Below are 14,054 nucleotides of genomic sequence, written 5' to 3' on the forward strand. Positions count from 1 at the left end.
ATTTATTACATAGTATAAATTATTTGTTCCTGTTATATTTATCTATAATTTATTATTTTTCTATTTTTTTTAATTTTGTTGTAATAAATGGATCATATATTGGCTCATTTTTTTGTAATGAATTTTCATTACGTGTTATACGTTGTTATGGGTTGTTGGAGTGTATCGTATTGATATGGAGTTAAATTTTTTTTTAAACAATAATACACAAATCGGAGAGTAGATATTGTGAAGGAGAGAAAATCTAGCCTTCGATTTATTTTCAAACTTGATTGATGAACAAATTGGACCTTAAGTATTGTGTGTGCAAAAATTTTTTTGTCAAGTGTGTAACAAATTGGAGAGTAGGTTTTGTAGTTAAAAAAATAAAAAAATTTAAAAACCCAAATTAATGAGTCAGAATTGAGGATTTAAAAAAATCTAGCTACTATTTGTGTCATACTAAATCGGATTCTCTGATTTGTTAATAATCATCTTTCACATTCCTGAATAACACTCGAAACTTTAATAATCATGAATAACACATTAATTTTTTCGATAACAAACTTAAAAAGTGTCATATATCACTATAGAATAGTGAGTTAAGCCAAATTTGATCCTCCAAAAACCCTAAAACTCAATAATAGAGAAAGAATGGCTTATGAAATAATTATGGGGCTTCTTGTTTGTCATTTTTTTGGTCATGGCTTCTTAGTCTCTTTGGGCAAAGTCCAAACAACGGCTAAGTATAGTGCCACGACCAAAAACAAGAAAGCCTAAGTGTTGTGAGGCTTGTTGGCTTCAAAATTGGGCGGCTTATTGAGCCTATTGGGCTGAAAAGACTAGAAAACAATCATTTTAGATTTTGTTTGGTTTCAGATAAAAAATAAATAAAAATTTCATTTAAGATAATTTTTTCCGATAATAAATATACCTGGCTCGGTACTTTTTTTCATTAAAAATGGAAAAAAAAACTTGTTTCATACTCTTGCACACATAACAGTAAATCCTTTTTAAAATTTAACAATATGCAGTGAGAAACGGAAAAAAAAAAAATACAATTGATTTGCTAATCGATTGAACAAAACAAAAGGGTGTATTTTTTTTATTAAAGAAAGGTTCTATATTGAGATTAATAAAAATCTCTCTTGAGAGTGGCATTAAATTCAGAGATTTTTTTTTTTTAAAAAAATAACCTCTAATCCCGCAGGTCAGACTAACTTGTTGGGAATCTAAGTTTTATTTAAAGATTTTTCGTTGGCTAATAAATTACCGCTAAACTAACTACTTAATCAACCCAAGTTGACTGAATTGAAAGAATCCATCCCTAATCTGCACCAAGGCAAATTCATATCTAGTTGAGGACCTCTTTGATAGTTTGAAATGAAATTTTTTTGGCTTAAATAATCAAGGAAAATTTTGATACAACATAAACTTTTACAATATATCTTATTTTGCATCTATGTATATAATTATAATTACAAATCAATAAACTTCATACAGTTTTATAAAGAATAAACATCTGACCAACACAATGATGCATCACAAAATGAGAATAATAACACAAGTGAGCTCATTGAAATTCTTAGTTCTGGATCTTGAATTAATCAGCTCCAAAATTACGTAAATACATCAAGTCCTAGAAACAACTATATCTTCCAATAGTTCAAAAACCTAAACGAACTACATTTTTTATCCCTTATCAGTAATGACTAGACACTGACCATTGATTTACTAATAGTTTTTTTTTTTTTTTGGGGTATCATTTACCAATAGTGTTAAAAATTAAAATTGTTCACAAAGAAAATCGGGCACTTGAGCTTTGTTTCTCCGAGAGCCCAAAAAAGAAGGGCCTTATTTTTTAAACTAGAATAAGATAACCGCAAAAATCAAAAGGAGCATAAATTAGTTAAAACATTAAAACTAACTCAGAAGATTATAGCAGATGTGAATTTGGAAACATTAAATTACAGAATCTTACATGAGAGAAAGCAACTCAACACAATTTACACGTTAACCGCACCAGCATTGTAAAGCTCAACATCCAGAATACTGGTACAGTCGAGTACACTGTATTAAAGGGAGAAAAATATTTAATTGGCCCAATGCCAATGTTTACAGGCATATCACAAAAATCCTGAGCAAAACCACATCCAGAACTACTCACCTACGGCTAGAACATACGACAAATCCACTCCACCCATCACATCAAATGCCAAATATATACTTTATATAAGATCAGCAACATTCATTGGCATTTCATCTATCTGAGTACTGTAATATTGCTCAATATCTCTCAAGATCTTGATGTCATCACTTTTGACAAAATTTATTGCAACACCCTGCAAACCATGATCAAGCCTAAGTATAACTGTATAAGTAAATGTGTATGCATATGCATACAATATACATAGTTGCCGCATTAGAGGACAGAAAACAAAATGGGAGAAGTGGAGTGTAAGGTTGATGAAAGCAACCAAAAACCTCTCAAACCTGGGTGTAAATTGAAGATTTTGACATGAAAATAGGACTGGGTGAGGGTAACCACTCAGTTAAAGCACAAAATGTTTAATAAGTTTAAACAAGTGGAATACCTTGCGTCCAAATCGTCCAGATCGGCCAATTCGATGAATGTAGAGCTCTCGATTATTTGGAAGGTCATAGTTGATAACTAGAGAAACCTGAAGCAGATGCATGGATCAATATTAGCAATTAGACAATTACTGTTCTTCTACATTACATCCAAATGCAAGGAATAGACAGCAAATCTCATCAATTTTTGTGGTATGTTATTTGAAATAAACTAAAATTTCATTATAGTCAATATATTCAAAACATTGACATCTTGGGGTTTTTGTTAACCAAAATCAATGCCCCTCCATGACACCTAAGACCTACAAACCAAGAATTAAAATCCATATTTTTTAACCGGGGAAATAGCAAGATATAAACTATGAAATTTAATAGTAAGTTATAACAGGACTATTAATCCTTGGATGAGGTCCAAAATTTAAATGTTTCACCACCATATAAGAACAATTAGCTACTTCTCTGCAAGGTGAGTGAGAGAAACCAAGAAACAAAAACACAGAAAACGGCCTAGGATGTAATCATGGGTGAAACCCCATCTCCCCAAATCCATCAGTAATACATTCGACCGTTACAGCTAATGGTTTATTTGATTTATTCTGTTCTAGCTAATATTCAAAAGGGATTGGCATGTATTGTTATATAGTCTATCCCTTTAAGTCCTAGCCATATCTTCTGTATCTATATGATGAGGATGAGGACAAAGATTTCTTGTCCTCTTTTGCAAACTAATATTAATATAATTTCATTTTCTATCAAGAAAGAAGATAAGACTGACTGTAAAACGTACTCCAAATACTGAAGAGGGAAGCAGATACGTGAATTCATGAAAGAAAATAAAAGAGAGGTAAAGGACAGGAAAAACAACTCGCCTGCTGCACATCAAGGCCACGAGCCCAAACATCTGTTGTTATTAGTACACGAGTTGTACCAGAGCGAAACTCTGCCATGATTGCATCTCTTTCTCTCTGTGGCATGTCGCCATGCATTGCTGAGACGGTGAAATTATTGTTACGCATTTTCTCAGTTAACCAATCCACCTGTCCCAAATGAACACAAATATTAGAATGTGATGGACAATAAATGAATAAACTAAAAGATCATCAACACCAAACTCATTAGTACAGAGAGTAGATATATATTATAGCACAGCATTTAATAATCTACTTTTTACAATGCACTCGATCGGGAAGAGAAATGGGATGCCCATCCTACAAAACTGGAACTTCTTATTTACCTTTCGCTTAGTGTTGCAGAATATAACAGCTTGAGTAATAGTGAGTGTATCATAAAGATCACACAGGGTATCAAATTTCCATTCTTCCCTTTCAACGGCAACAAAAAATTGCTTGATGCCCTGTTGTTCAGGAGTAGGGAAGTTGTATCAGTGATCAATATCCTCCAGTTAAAAGGGAAAAGGTAGTCGGCAATGGAAAAAAAGCTACTCACCTCTAATGTCAACTCATCACGTTTTACAAGAATCCTTATAGGATCTGTCATGAACTTGTTTGTCATTTCCAGTATTTCATGAGGAAGGGTAGCAGAAATCAAGACAACCTACATCATAAAAACAGATTAAATACAGTATACTTCATGGTGCTAATAAGGCTCTGGTCAATTACAACACAGGATGAAATGGAGAAAAAGATACAGACGAGACTGTTCCACAAGATCTGCAGCATGGGCAATATTCATATGATACCCATATGTAACTGCCAAGCGAGGACCCTAAAAGACACCTACGGTAAATCAATATAGCAACCTCAGAAATAGACATTTGGGTCACTGGACCAGCATAAGTTTGTCAACCAGAAATCATCTGGAACTAAAATTAGAGTAAAGAATATCTTCCTCACCTAAAGTGCTTCAGTTTTTTTAGCTAAGAAAACAAAAGCAATGTTTATCTAAAATTTGTATGTCCTTTATTACTTAAACAAAGCATATTTTCTCAAAAAACTAATCAGAGTCTATCTTTTGGTCATAACATCAAACTGAACTCTCAAGTCTCATGCCACTGACTTTTAAGTTCTAATTTTTACTAAACAGATTGTACACACTACACAAACAAGTCTACAAATGCCTTTAAGAACCTTCACACTTCCATAATCTCTACCCAAATTTTTATTACTTGAAATGACAGTATTGTTCAATATAATATCTGTTTATTTTAATATCATACCTCAAACTATATTCAGCCACTATCCACTTGCCAAAGACTTACTATAAATATGCATCTTTGATTGAACGATAAACATATAACATTTGCACCTGTATAAATTTCTTTTGAATAATATTAGGCAACATCAGGGCATCAAGAAAGAGAGAACCTGAAGATCTGGGGGGAGATATCTATACACATCATAAATCTGATCTTTAAACCCTCTGCTCAACATTTCATCAGATTCATCCTGTCAATGAAATGAAAATCATAAGATACTCCATGACAATATAAGCACAACTATTTATAATATAAATACAATCAAGTACAGGCAAATGAGAAGCAATGAACTCACAAGAACTAGCATCTTTATATCTCTTGTACGCAATGTTCTCCTCTTGATCATGTCACAGACACGACCAGGAGTTCCCGACACCACGTGAACTCCATACTCAAGCTTCCTTATATCTTCTCCCACACTTTTACCCCCAATGCAAGCATGTGCTTGTATGTTTATGAAATCCCCAATAGCCAATATAACCTTTTCAGTCTGTGAGGCCAGTTCCCTTGTTGGAGACAATATTAAGGCCTGGACTCTGTTCAGAAATTACAAAACCCAAACCAAAATAAGTAAACAAACAACACACATGCAAAAGACGATAATAATCGCATAAATCTCGCAAAAAATCACCTAATGAAATTACTTCGGGATAGAATTATGCTCCTAGCTTTACTAACATAATAACATTACATGACAGAAGAGAATAGAGAAAAGTTTCTTAGGAGATAGCTATCAGGTTCACTCAATTACCATGCATACCATATACAGAATTCTCTATACTGCTGCTGCATATTACACACGTGATTGCACCCAACAAGGTGCTTATAATCAAATCAGGAATAACTAAGGAACTGAGTACCAAAACGAATCTTGTAAGCATTAACATTTAAAACAGATATTCAATTTCTCCTCATTATCCTTCAATAGAATTCCTAAATTCATACCACCACATAACCTATCGTTATAAAATATTTGAAAACCCTAATCTATAAATTAAAACCCAACTTAAACAAATTTGTGTGTGCATTAAGCAGTAGAATTCTTTTCCTTTTTTTAAATTCGTAATAATGCTTAAACAAATGCAGTAAAACAGAAACAAAATAAAAACGAAAAGTGAAATTGAAGGTGCGTACTCTCTCTTGGAGGTATCAACGAACTGGCAAACGGTGAGTGCAATCATGGAGGTCTTGCCGGTTCCAGATTGAGCCTGAGCGATGACGTCACGGCCCTGTATGATTGGCGTCACGGCACGCTGTTGGATTGCGGAGGGTTTCTCGAATCCGTACTGGTAGATCCCTCTGAGCAGATCGTCCTTTATTCCCATCTCCTCGAAGCTCGCTATCGCCTTTACCCCCTCCGTCGTCTCGAACTCCAGCTCCTCCGCAGCGTTCGCCGCACGCCGCCGGTTGGCCGGCACCACCGACGTCGTCGCCATCACCTCCAGAAAACTCAAATTAAAAAAGAAAAAAGGCTTTTTTTGGGGTATGTTTCAAGGTTTTGGCGATTTTGGTTCGTGGGAGCTGGGAAGTAGGAGGAGAGAGAAAGAGAGAAGGTAACGGGAGTGTTGTTCGTGTTTGTGTTGGTTGTTTCTGTGCCCTAAACCAGATAGAAAAAATTTAAAAGGGTTAGTCGATAAGTTTGGATGTTCAGCCCAATAAGGCCCATAATGTTTGGGCGTTTGCTAATTTGGACCTCTTATTCTTTTCTCATTGGAAATGAACGGATTACCCAAGAGCTTGAAATTATCTAACAATCTTATTTTTCTCCGACCCAAATGTGGATGAAATGTATAATTAAATTCTATAAGAACCATGACCAAAAAAATAAAAAATCTATAAGAACCAAGAAGAATGAGCCAAGCTTAAATGGTATAGTCTTTTCATCTTCATCTAAAAATCTTGAGTTTGAATCTCACTCCTAACTTAAAAAAAAAAAAAAAAAGAGAAATAGAGAATGAGAAAGAAAACGCACAAAACTGGGGAACAACTGAAAAGGAAAAAGGAAATGCAGGTTTCTATATTGTGGAGTTAGCAAGTGATGATGAGAAAGACAACACTATGAAAGACATTCAGAAAGAAATCAAGATAGGCAATTAGGAGGAGTTAGGGAGATATGACAAAAATAAAAACCTATGCAAACGGGTAAAGCCTGCCATCTTTTTTCTTTTGGAAACTAGAGCTAAGAAAAATTATGTAAACAAGATAGAAGAAAGCTTAAATTTAATATGGCTTTTTTTTATTAAACTTAGGGGTTGTCCGGAGGTCTGTGCATTTTGTAGAATAGTAATATTAATGTTAATGTTTATTCGTGGTGTGATAACTTTATAAAGGCAACAATTAAATATAAAAATAATGTTGAATGGGAAGAAAATTTTATTTATGGCCATCCTAATCCAAAAAAAAGGAAAGAATTATGGGATCAACTCACTGCAGGAAATATTAATTCTGAAAAACCAAAATTATACATTAGTGATTTGAATGAAATCCTCAACCAAGAAGAAAAAATTGAATTACACCCGAAGTCTAGAAGTCAAGTGCAATGCTTTTGAAATTTTGTGGACAAGAACGCACTTATAGACATATATTTAAAAGGTTTAAAATTTATATGGTTCAGTAATTCTAGAAATGAATTTATGACTAGGAAAAGAATAGGTAGGACGTTAACAAATTAGAAATGGAGAAGATTTTTTCAGAGTGCTTCTCTTACAGCCTGGCCAATAGTAAGTTCAGATCATTCTCTTTTAGTATTAGATCTTGAGCTAAAGGTAAGAGCAAGTAAGTTTTTTAAATTTGAAGCATATTGGGCTAAACATAAAAAATGCAAGGAGATCATTGAAAATGGTTGAAAAAGAGGGAATGGGACTGAATCGGAGGATTGGAACAAGATTCAGAGAAGGATGGAGAGCTGTAAAAAGGAGTTAAAAAATTGGAGTGGAACCACTTTTAAAAGAGCATATAAGGAAATTGAAAAGCTGAAGATTAAGTTACAAACTTGACAGGATTCAGAATTTATAGAGGAGCAACAAAAGAAAATACTATCAACTAAAGAGAGACTAACTCAATTTTAGAGATAAGAGAAGATGTTTTAGGGATAAAGAGTTAGAGTGAAGTGGTTGAGATTCAGAGATATGAATACTGCCTTTTTTTATGCTTTCACTATCCAAAGGAGAGATGAAAATCGTATTGAAAAACTGGGAGACTCATGGGGCGAATGGATTAGTGGTGAAAAAGAGATAATAAATCTCATTGTTAATTATTATGAAAAGTTGTTAATGACTAAAAGAAGATTAAATGTAACACCACATATTTTTAGAAAATAAATAATAAATTATTTATGTTTATATATATGATTTTATTTATAGAAAACAATCTTTACAAAAAAAAAATAAATAATAATAAATAAATTAAAGTTATGAGACTTTGAGTTTTAAATTAATTCGGATTTATATAAATTTTAATTATAATTAGATATTTTTTATTTATTGAAATTAATGGTTCTTACTTAATTAAAATTCAAAGTTTTAGTAATTAGAGATAAAAGAGAGTTTTATATATAATTTAAATTGAATAATTAAAATTTTTTATTAATATTATGAACTAAAAAAAATTTACTTATTTATCTCTAATTTTAAATTAGAGTATTTAATTAAAAATAATTTGTAATTTAAAAAATAAGTAGTATTCTTAAAATTAATTATATTGATTAAATTTGGTTTTAAATTCAAACTCTACTCAAATCCTAAATTCCCAATTCTAAACCCAAATTCCTAATTCACTAATCCTAACCCTAATTTCTAAAACACAGACACGTATCTCCACACCTGTTTGTTTCTCAATGAGCCACGCTCACTTCCTCCCCACTCACCCACCGCCAACCCCTCACCCCATATACAAATAACACATAGCTTCAGCAAACAAAAAAGAGAAAGAAAAGAAAAAAAATCAGAAGGAGAGAAATGAGAGATGGAGATCGAGAGAGTTGAGAGGAGCGATCGGAGCCTGAGGGAGAAGAAGAAGAGAGGGGAAGGGATGGCGCCGTGGGGTTTGCTACCGCGCTGTCGCGTCCAGCTCGCCCCTCGCGTCTCACTGCCGTCGGCATCGTCATCAGGAGAGTCAGGAGAGAGAGAGAAGGACGAACTCGCGAGGGAAAGAAAGGAGGTTGTGCCCGCAGCCGTCGAAGCCATCGTCGCGCCAGTCGACGCCACTGCCGATGATGGAGCCGTCACCGAAGCCCGTGTCACCATCATTCTTGCCAACTTGCCTGAGAGAAGCTCGTGGATGGAGGAAGGATGGCGGAGAGAAGAACGCCATTGAGAGAGGGAAGACGCCGCTGTCATGCTTCACGATCACGGTGATGGAGCCCGCACCGCCGTCACCCATGGCTGCCGCTCTTACCGCCACTCTATTTGGTTCTATTTTGAGCCACGCCACTAATGAGCGGATAATTTATACGCTTTTTGGCATTATTTTTATATAGTTTTCAATATGATTTAGTTAGTTTTTAGTATATTTTTATTAGTTTTTAATTAAAATTCACATTTCTGGACTTTACTATGAGTTTGTGTATTTTTCTATGATTTCAAGTATTTTCTGGCTGAAATTGAGAGACTTGAGCAAAAATCAGATTCAGAGGTTGAAGAAGGACTGCAGATGCTGTTGGATTCTGACCTTCCTGCACTCAAAGTGGATTTTCTGGAGCTACAGAACTCTAAATGGCGCGCTATTAATTGCGTTGGAAAGTAGACATCCAGGGCTTTCCAGCAATATATAATAGTTTATGCTTTGATTAAGGATAGATGACATAAACTGGCGTTGAACGTTAGTTCCATGCTGCATTCTGGAGTCAAACGCCAGAAACAGGTTGCAAAGTGGAGTTAAATGCCAGAAACAGGTTACAAACTGGCGTTCAACTCCAAGAAAGACCTCTACACGTGTAAAGCTCAATACTCAGCCCAAGCACACACCAAGTGAGCCCCAGAAGTGGATTTCTGCATCATTTACTCAATTCTGCAAACCCTAGTAACTAGTTTAGTATAAATAGGACTTTTTACTATTATGTTTATATCTTTGGATTATCTTTGGAACATTTTTAGTTTGATCCTTTGATCACATTTTGGGGGCTGGCCATTCGGCCATGCCTGGACCTTCATCACTTATGTATTTTCAACGGTAGAGTTTCTACACTCCATAGATTAAGGTGTAGAGCTCTGGTGTTCCTCAAGGATTAATGCAAAGTACTACTGTTTTTCTATTCAATTCAACTTATTCTGGTTCTAAGATATTCATTCGCACTTCAATATGATGGATGTGATGATCGTGACAGTCATCATCATTCTCAACTTATGAAGGCGTGCCTAACAACCACTTCCGTTCTACCTTAGATTGAATGGATATCTCTTGGATATCTAATACAGGGGACCGAGTCCGAGTTATTAGTGTCTTCGTGGTATAAGTTAGAACCCATGGACGGCCATTCTTGAGAATCCGGAAAGTCTAAACCTTGTTTGTGGTATTCCAAGTAGGATTCAGGGATTGAATGACTGTGACGAGCTTCAAACTTGCGAGTGCTGGGCATAGTGACAGACGCAAAAGAATCAATAGATCCTATTCCAATATGATCGAGAACCGACAGATGATTAGCCATGCAGTGACAGTGCATTGGACCATTTTCACTGAGAGGATAGGTGGCCATTGACAACGGTGATGCCTAACATACAGCTTGCCATGGAAAGGAGTAGGAAGGATTGGATGAAGACAGCAGGAAAGCAGAGGTTCAGAGGGACGAAAGCATCTCTATACGCTTATCTGAAATTCTCACCAATGAATTACATAAGTACAACTATCCTATTTTATATCTTATTTATCTTTTACTTATCAATTCATAAAATCAGTTGAATCCGCCTGACTGAGATTTACAAGGTGACCATAGCTTGCTTCAAGCCGACAATCTCCGTGGGATCGACCCTTACTCACGTAAGGTTTATTACTTGGACGACCCAGTGCACTTGCTGGTTAGTTGTACGAAGTTGTGAAATAGAATTAAAGAATATGAACGTGCGTATTGAGTTTCTAGCGCCGTTACCAAAGAAGGAACAATCACGATTTCGCACACCAAGTTTTTGGCGCCGTTGCCGGGGATTGTTCGAGTTTGGACAACTGACGGTCCATCTTGTTACTCAGATTAGGTAAATTTATTTTATTTTTAAGCTTTTTGTTTTTACTACTCTTAATTTCAAAAAATTTTTTTTATTATTTTCAAAAATATATTTTTCTTCAGAATTTTCATGAATGAATTCTAGTGTTTCAATATGATTTGTTGAATTCTGGCTGGCTGTAAAGCCATGTCTAAATTCTTTTGGACTGAGGCTTCAACTAATCACTTCAATGCATGTAATGTCCTGCTAAAGCTTGGCTGGCCATTGGCCATGTCTAGTGTTTTGGACCGGAGCTTTCACTGAAAGCTTGGCTGGCTAGTGAGCCATGTCTAATTCCTGGACTGGAGCTTTAGACTAACAGTGCAAGATTCCTGGAATTTCTATTAAAAATTTTGAAATCCTTATTTTCTTTTTCAAAATAATTTTCGAAAAATACCAAAAAAATTTAATAAAATCTTAAAATCAAAATTATTTTTGTGTTTCTTGTTTGAGTCTTGTGTCAAGTTTTAAGTTTGGTGTCAATTGCATGTTTATCTCTTTCTTGCAATTTTTGAAAACTCATGCATATGTTCTTCATGATCTTCAAGTTGTTCTTGGTAAGTCTTCTTGTTTGATCTTTAAATTTTAATGTTTTGTGTCTTTTCTTGTTTTTCATATGCATTCTTGAAACATTAATGCCTAAAGAATAAAAAATTTTAAGTTTGGTGTCTTGCATATTTTCTTTTCTTGAAAACTTTTCAAAAATAAGTTCTTGGTGTTCATCTTGACATTCAAAGTGTTATTGGTGTTCATCTTGACAGTCAAAGTGTTCTTGCATGCATCATGTGTTTTGATTCATAATCTTCATGCATTGAGTCTTTTTGATATTTTTCTCTTTCATCATTAAAAATTCAAAAATAAAAAATATCTTTCCCTTATTTCACTCATAATTTTCGAAAATTTGATTTGATTTAGTCAACAATTTTTAAAATTTAGTTATTTCTTATGAGTCAAATCAAATTTTCAATTTAAAAATCTTATATTTTTCAAATCTTTTTCAAAAATCAAATCTTTTTCATTTTTCTTTCATAATTTTCGAAAATTCCAAAATGATTTTCAAAAATCTTTTTCTTATTTTGTTTCATAATTTCGAATCTTTACTAACAATTAATGTGATTGATTCAAAAATTTTTCAATTTGTTACTTGCCTATTAAGAAAGGTTTAATCTTTAATTTTCAAAATTATATCTTTTTAGTTTCTTGTTAGTCAAGTAATCAACTTTAATTTTCAAAATCAAATCTTTTTAAATCTCTTATTCAAATCTTTTTCAAAATAAGTTTCAATCACATCTTTTTCAAAATCAATTTCAAAATCTTTTCTAACTTCTCCCCTAATCTCTTATCTTTTTAAAATTGATTTTCAAATCTTTTTCAATCAATCTTATCTTTTTGTTTCAATCATATCTTTTTCAATTTCAATCATATCTTTTTCAAAACTGCCCAACTAACTCTCTACCTTTAATTTTTGAAAATCCCTTCCCTCTTTTTCAAAATTTTGTTTTAATTAACTAATTGTTTTAATTTTAATTTAATTTAATTTCAATTTTAATTTTCGAATTTTAAATTTAAATTTAAAATATTTTTATTTTATTTTGTTAAATTTTCGAATTCTTCTCTCATCTCTAATCTCCTTCTATTTATTTATTCATCCATTGACACTTCTATCCTCACCCTTGTGTTTGGATTCTCAAGATTCTTGGTGACTTTACTGCACCCAATTCCAATTTACATGGAAGAAGCATCTCAATTCCTGCCATTGGAGCAAACAATTTTGAGCTGAAACCTCAATTAGTTTCTCTGATGCAACAGAACTGCAAGTTTCATGGACTTCCATATGAAGATCCTTTTCAATTCTTAACTGAATTCTTGCATATCTGTGATACTGTTAAGACCAATGGGGTTGATCCCGAGGTCTACAGGCTCATGTTTTTCCCATTTACTGTAAGAGACAGAGCTAGAATATGGTTGGACTCTCAACCTAAAGCTAGCCTGAACTCTTGGGAAAAGCTGGTCACGGCTTTCTTAGCCAAGTTCTTTCCTCCTCAAAAGCTTAGTAAGTTTAGAGTGGATGTTCAGACCTTCAAACAAAAAGAAGGTGAATCCCTCTATAAAGCTTGGGAGAGATACAAGGAACTGACCAAAAAGTGTCCTTCTGACATGCTTTCAGAATGGACCATCCTGGATATATTCTATGATGGTCTGTCTGAATTATCTAAAATGTCATTGGACCATTCTGCAGGTGGATCCATTCACCTAAAGAAAACACCTGCAGAAGCTCAAGAACTCATTGACATGGTTGCAAATAACCAGTTCATGTACACTTCTGAAAGGAATCTTGTGAGTAATGGGACGCCTATGAAGAAGGGAGTTCTTAAAATTGATACTCTGAATGCCATATTGGCTCAGAATAAAATATTGACTCAGCAAGTCAATATGATTTCTCAGAGTCTGAATGGATTGAAGGAATCATCCAACAGTACCCAAGAGGCATCTTCTGAAGAAGAAGCTTATGATCCTGAGAATCCTGCAATAGCAGAGGTGAATTACATAGGTGAACCCTATGGAAACACCTATAATCCCTCATGGAGAAATCATCCAAATTTCTCATGGAAGGATCAACAAAAGCCTCAACAAGGCTTTAATAATGGTGGAAGAAACAGGTTTAGCAATAGCAAGCCTTTTCCATCATCCACTTAGCAACAGAAAGAGAATTCTGAGCAGAATCCATCTAGCTTAGCAAATATAGTCTCTGATCTATCTAAGGCCACTTTAAGTTTCATGAATGAAACAAGGTCCTCTATTAGAATTTGGAGGCACAAGTGGGCCAGCTGAGTAAAAGAGTCACTGAAACTCCTCCTAGTACTCTCCCAAGCAATACAGAAGAAAATCCAAAGAGAGAGTGCAAGGTCATTGATTTAACCATCACGGCCGAACCTACAAGGGAGGGGGAGGACGTGAATCCTAGTGAGGAAGACCTCCTGGGACGTCCAGTGACCAATAAGGAGTATCCCTTTGAGGAACCAAAGGAATCTGAGACTCATCTAGAGACCATAGAGATTCCATTGAACCTCCTT

The 14,054-nt window shown here is 34.4% G+C and overlaps 1 protein-coding gene across 2 annotated transcripts; it reads right to left on the reverse strand.

Moving 5' to 3' along the window:
* Window positions 1,877-6,393, reverse strand: LOC107639120 (eukaryotic initiation factor 4A-3). Of its 2 annotated transcripts, none has more exons than XM_016342543.2 (8): window positions 5,921-6,392; window positions 5,082-5,322; window positions 4,896-4,976; window positions 4,018-4,125; window positions 3,806-3,925; window positions 3,441-3,608; window positions 2,574-2,660; window positions 1,877-2,321 (listed from the first exon to the last, which is right to left on the reverse strand). In XM_016342543.2, exons 1-8 carry the CDS (start codon window positions 6,220-6,222, stop codon window positions 2,208-2,210), a joined length of 1,221 nt encoding a protein of 406 aa, XP_016198029.1. In that variant the 5' UTR covers window positions 6,223-6,392; the 3' UTR covers window positions 1,877-2,207. The 2 variants fall into 2 exon arrangements, with proteins under 2 accessions (XP_016198029.1, XP_020976622.1); XM_021120963.1 differs by having other exon boundaries at window positions 2,237-2,340; window positions 5,921-6,393.

The sequence above is a fragment of the Arachis ipaensis genome, chromosome B04 (genome assembly GCF_000816755.2).
Source record: "Arachis ipaensis cultivar K30076 chromosome B04, Araip1.1, whole genome shotgun sequence".
NCBI lineage: Eukaryota > Viridiplantae > Streptophyta > Magnoliopsida > Fabales > Fabaceae > Arachis > Arachis ipaensis.

Coding starts and splice junctions, on each gene's coding strand:
- LOC107639120 (XM_016342543.2), bottom strand. CDS start 6,222: ATGGCGACGACGTCGGTGGTGCCGGCCAACCGGCGGCGTGCGGCGAAC. Junction 5,323..5,920: donor GTTGATACCTCCAAGAGAGA/GTACGCACCTTC, acceptor ATTTCTGAACAG/AGTCCAGGCCTTAATATTGT. Junction 4,126..4,895: donor ATCTCCCCCCAGATCTTCAG/GTTCTCTCTTTC, acceptor TTTATGATGTAG/GTTGTCTTGATTTCTGCTAC.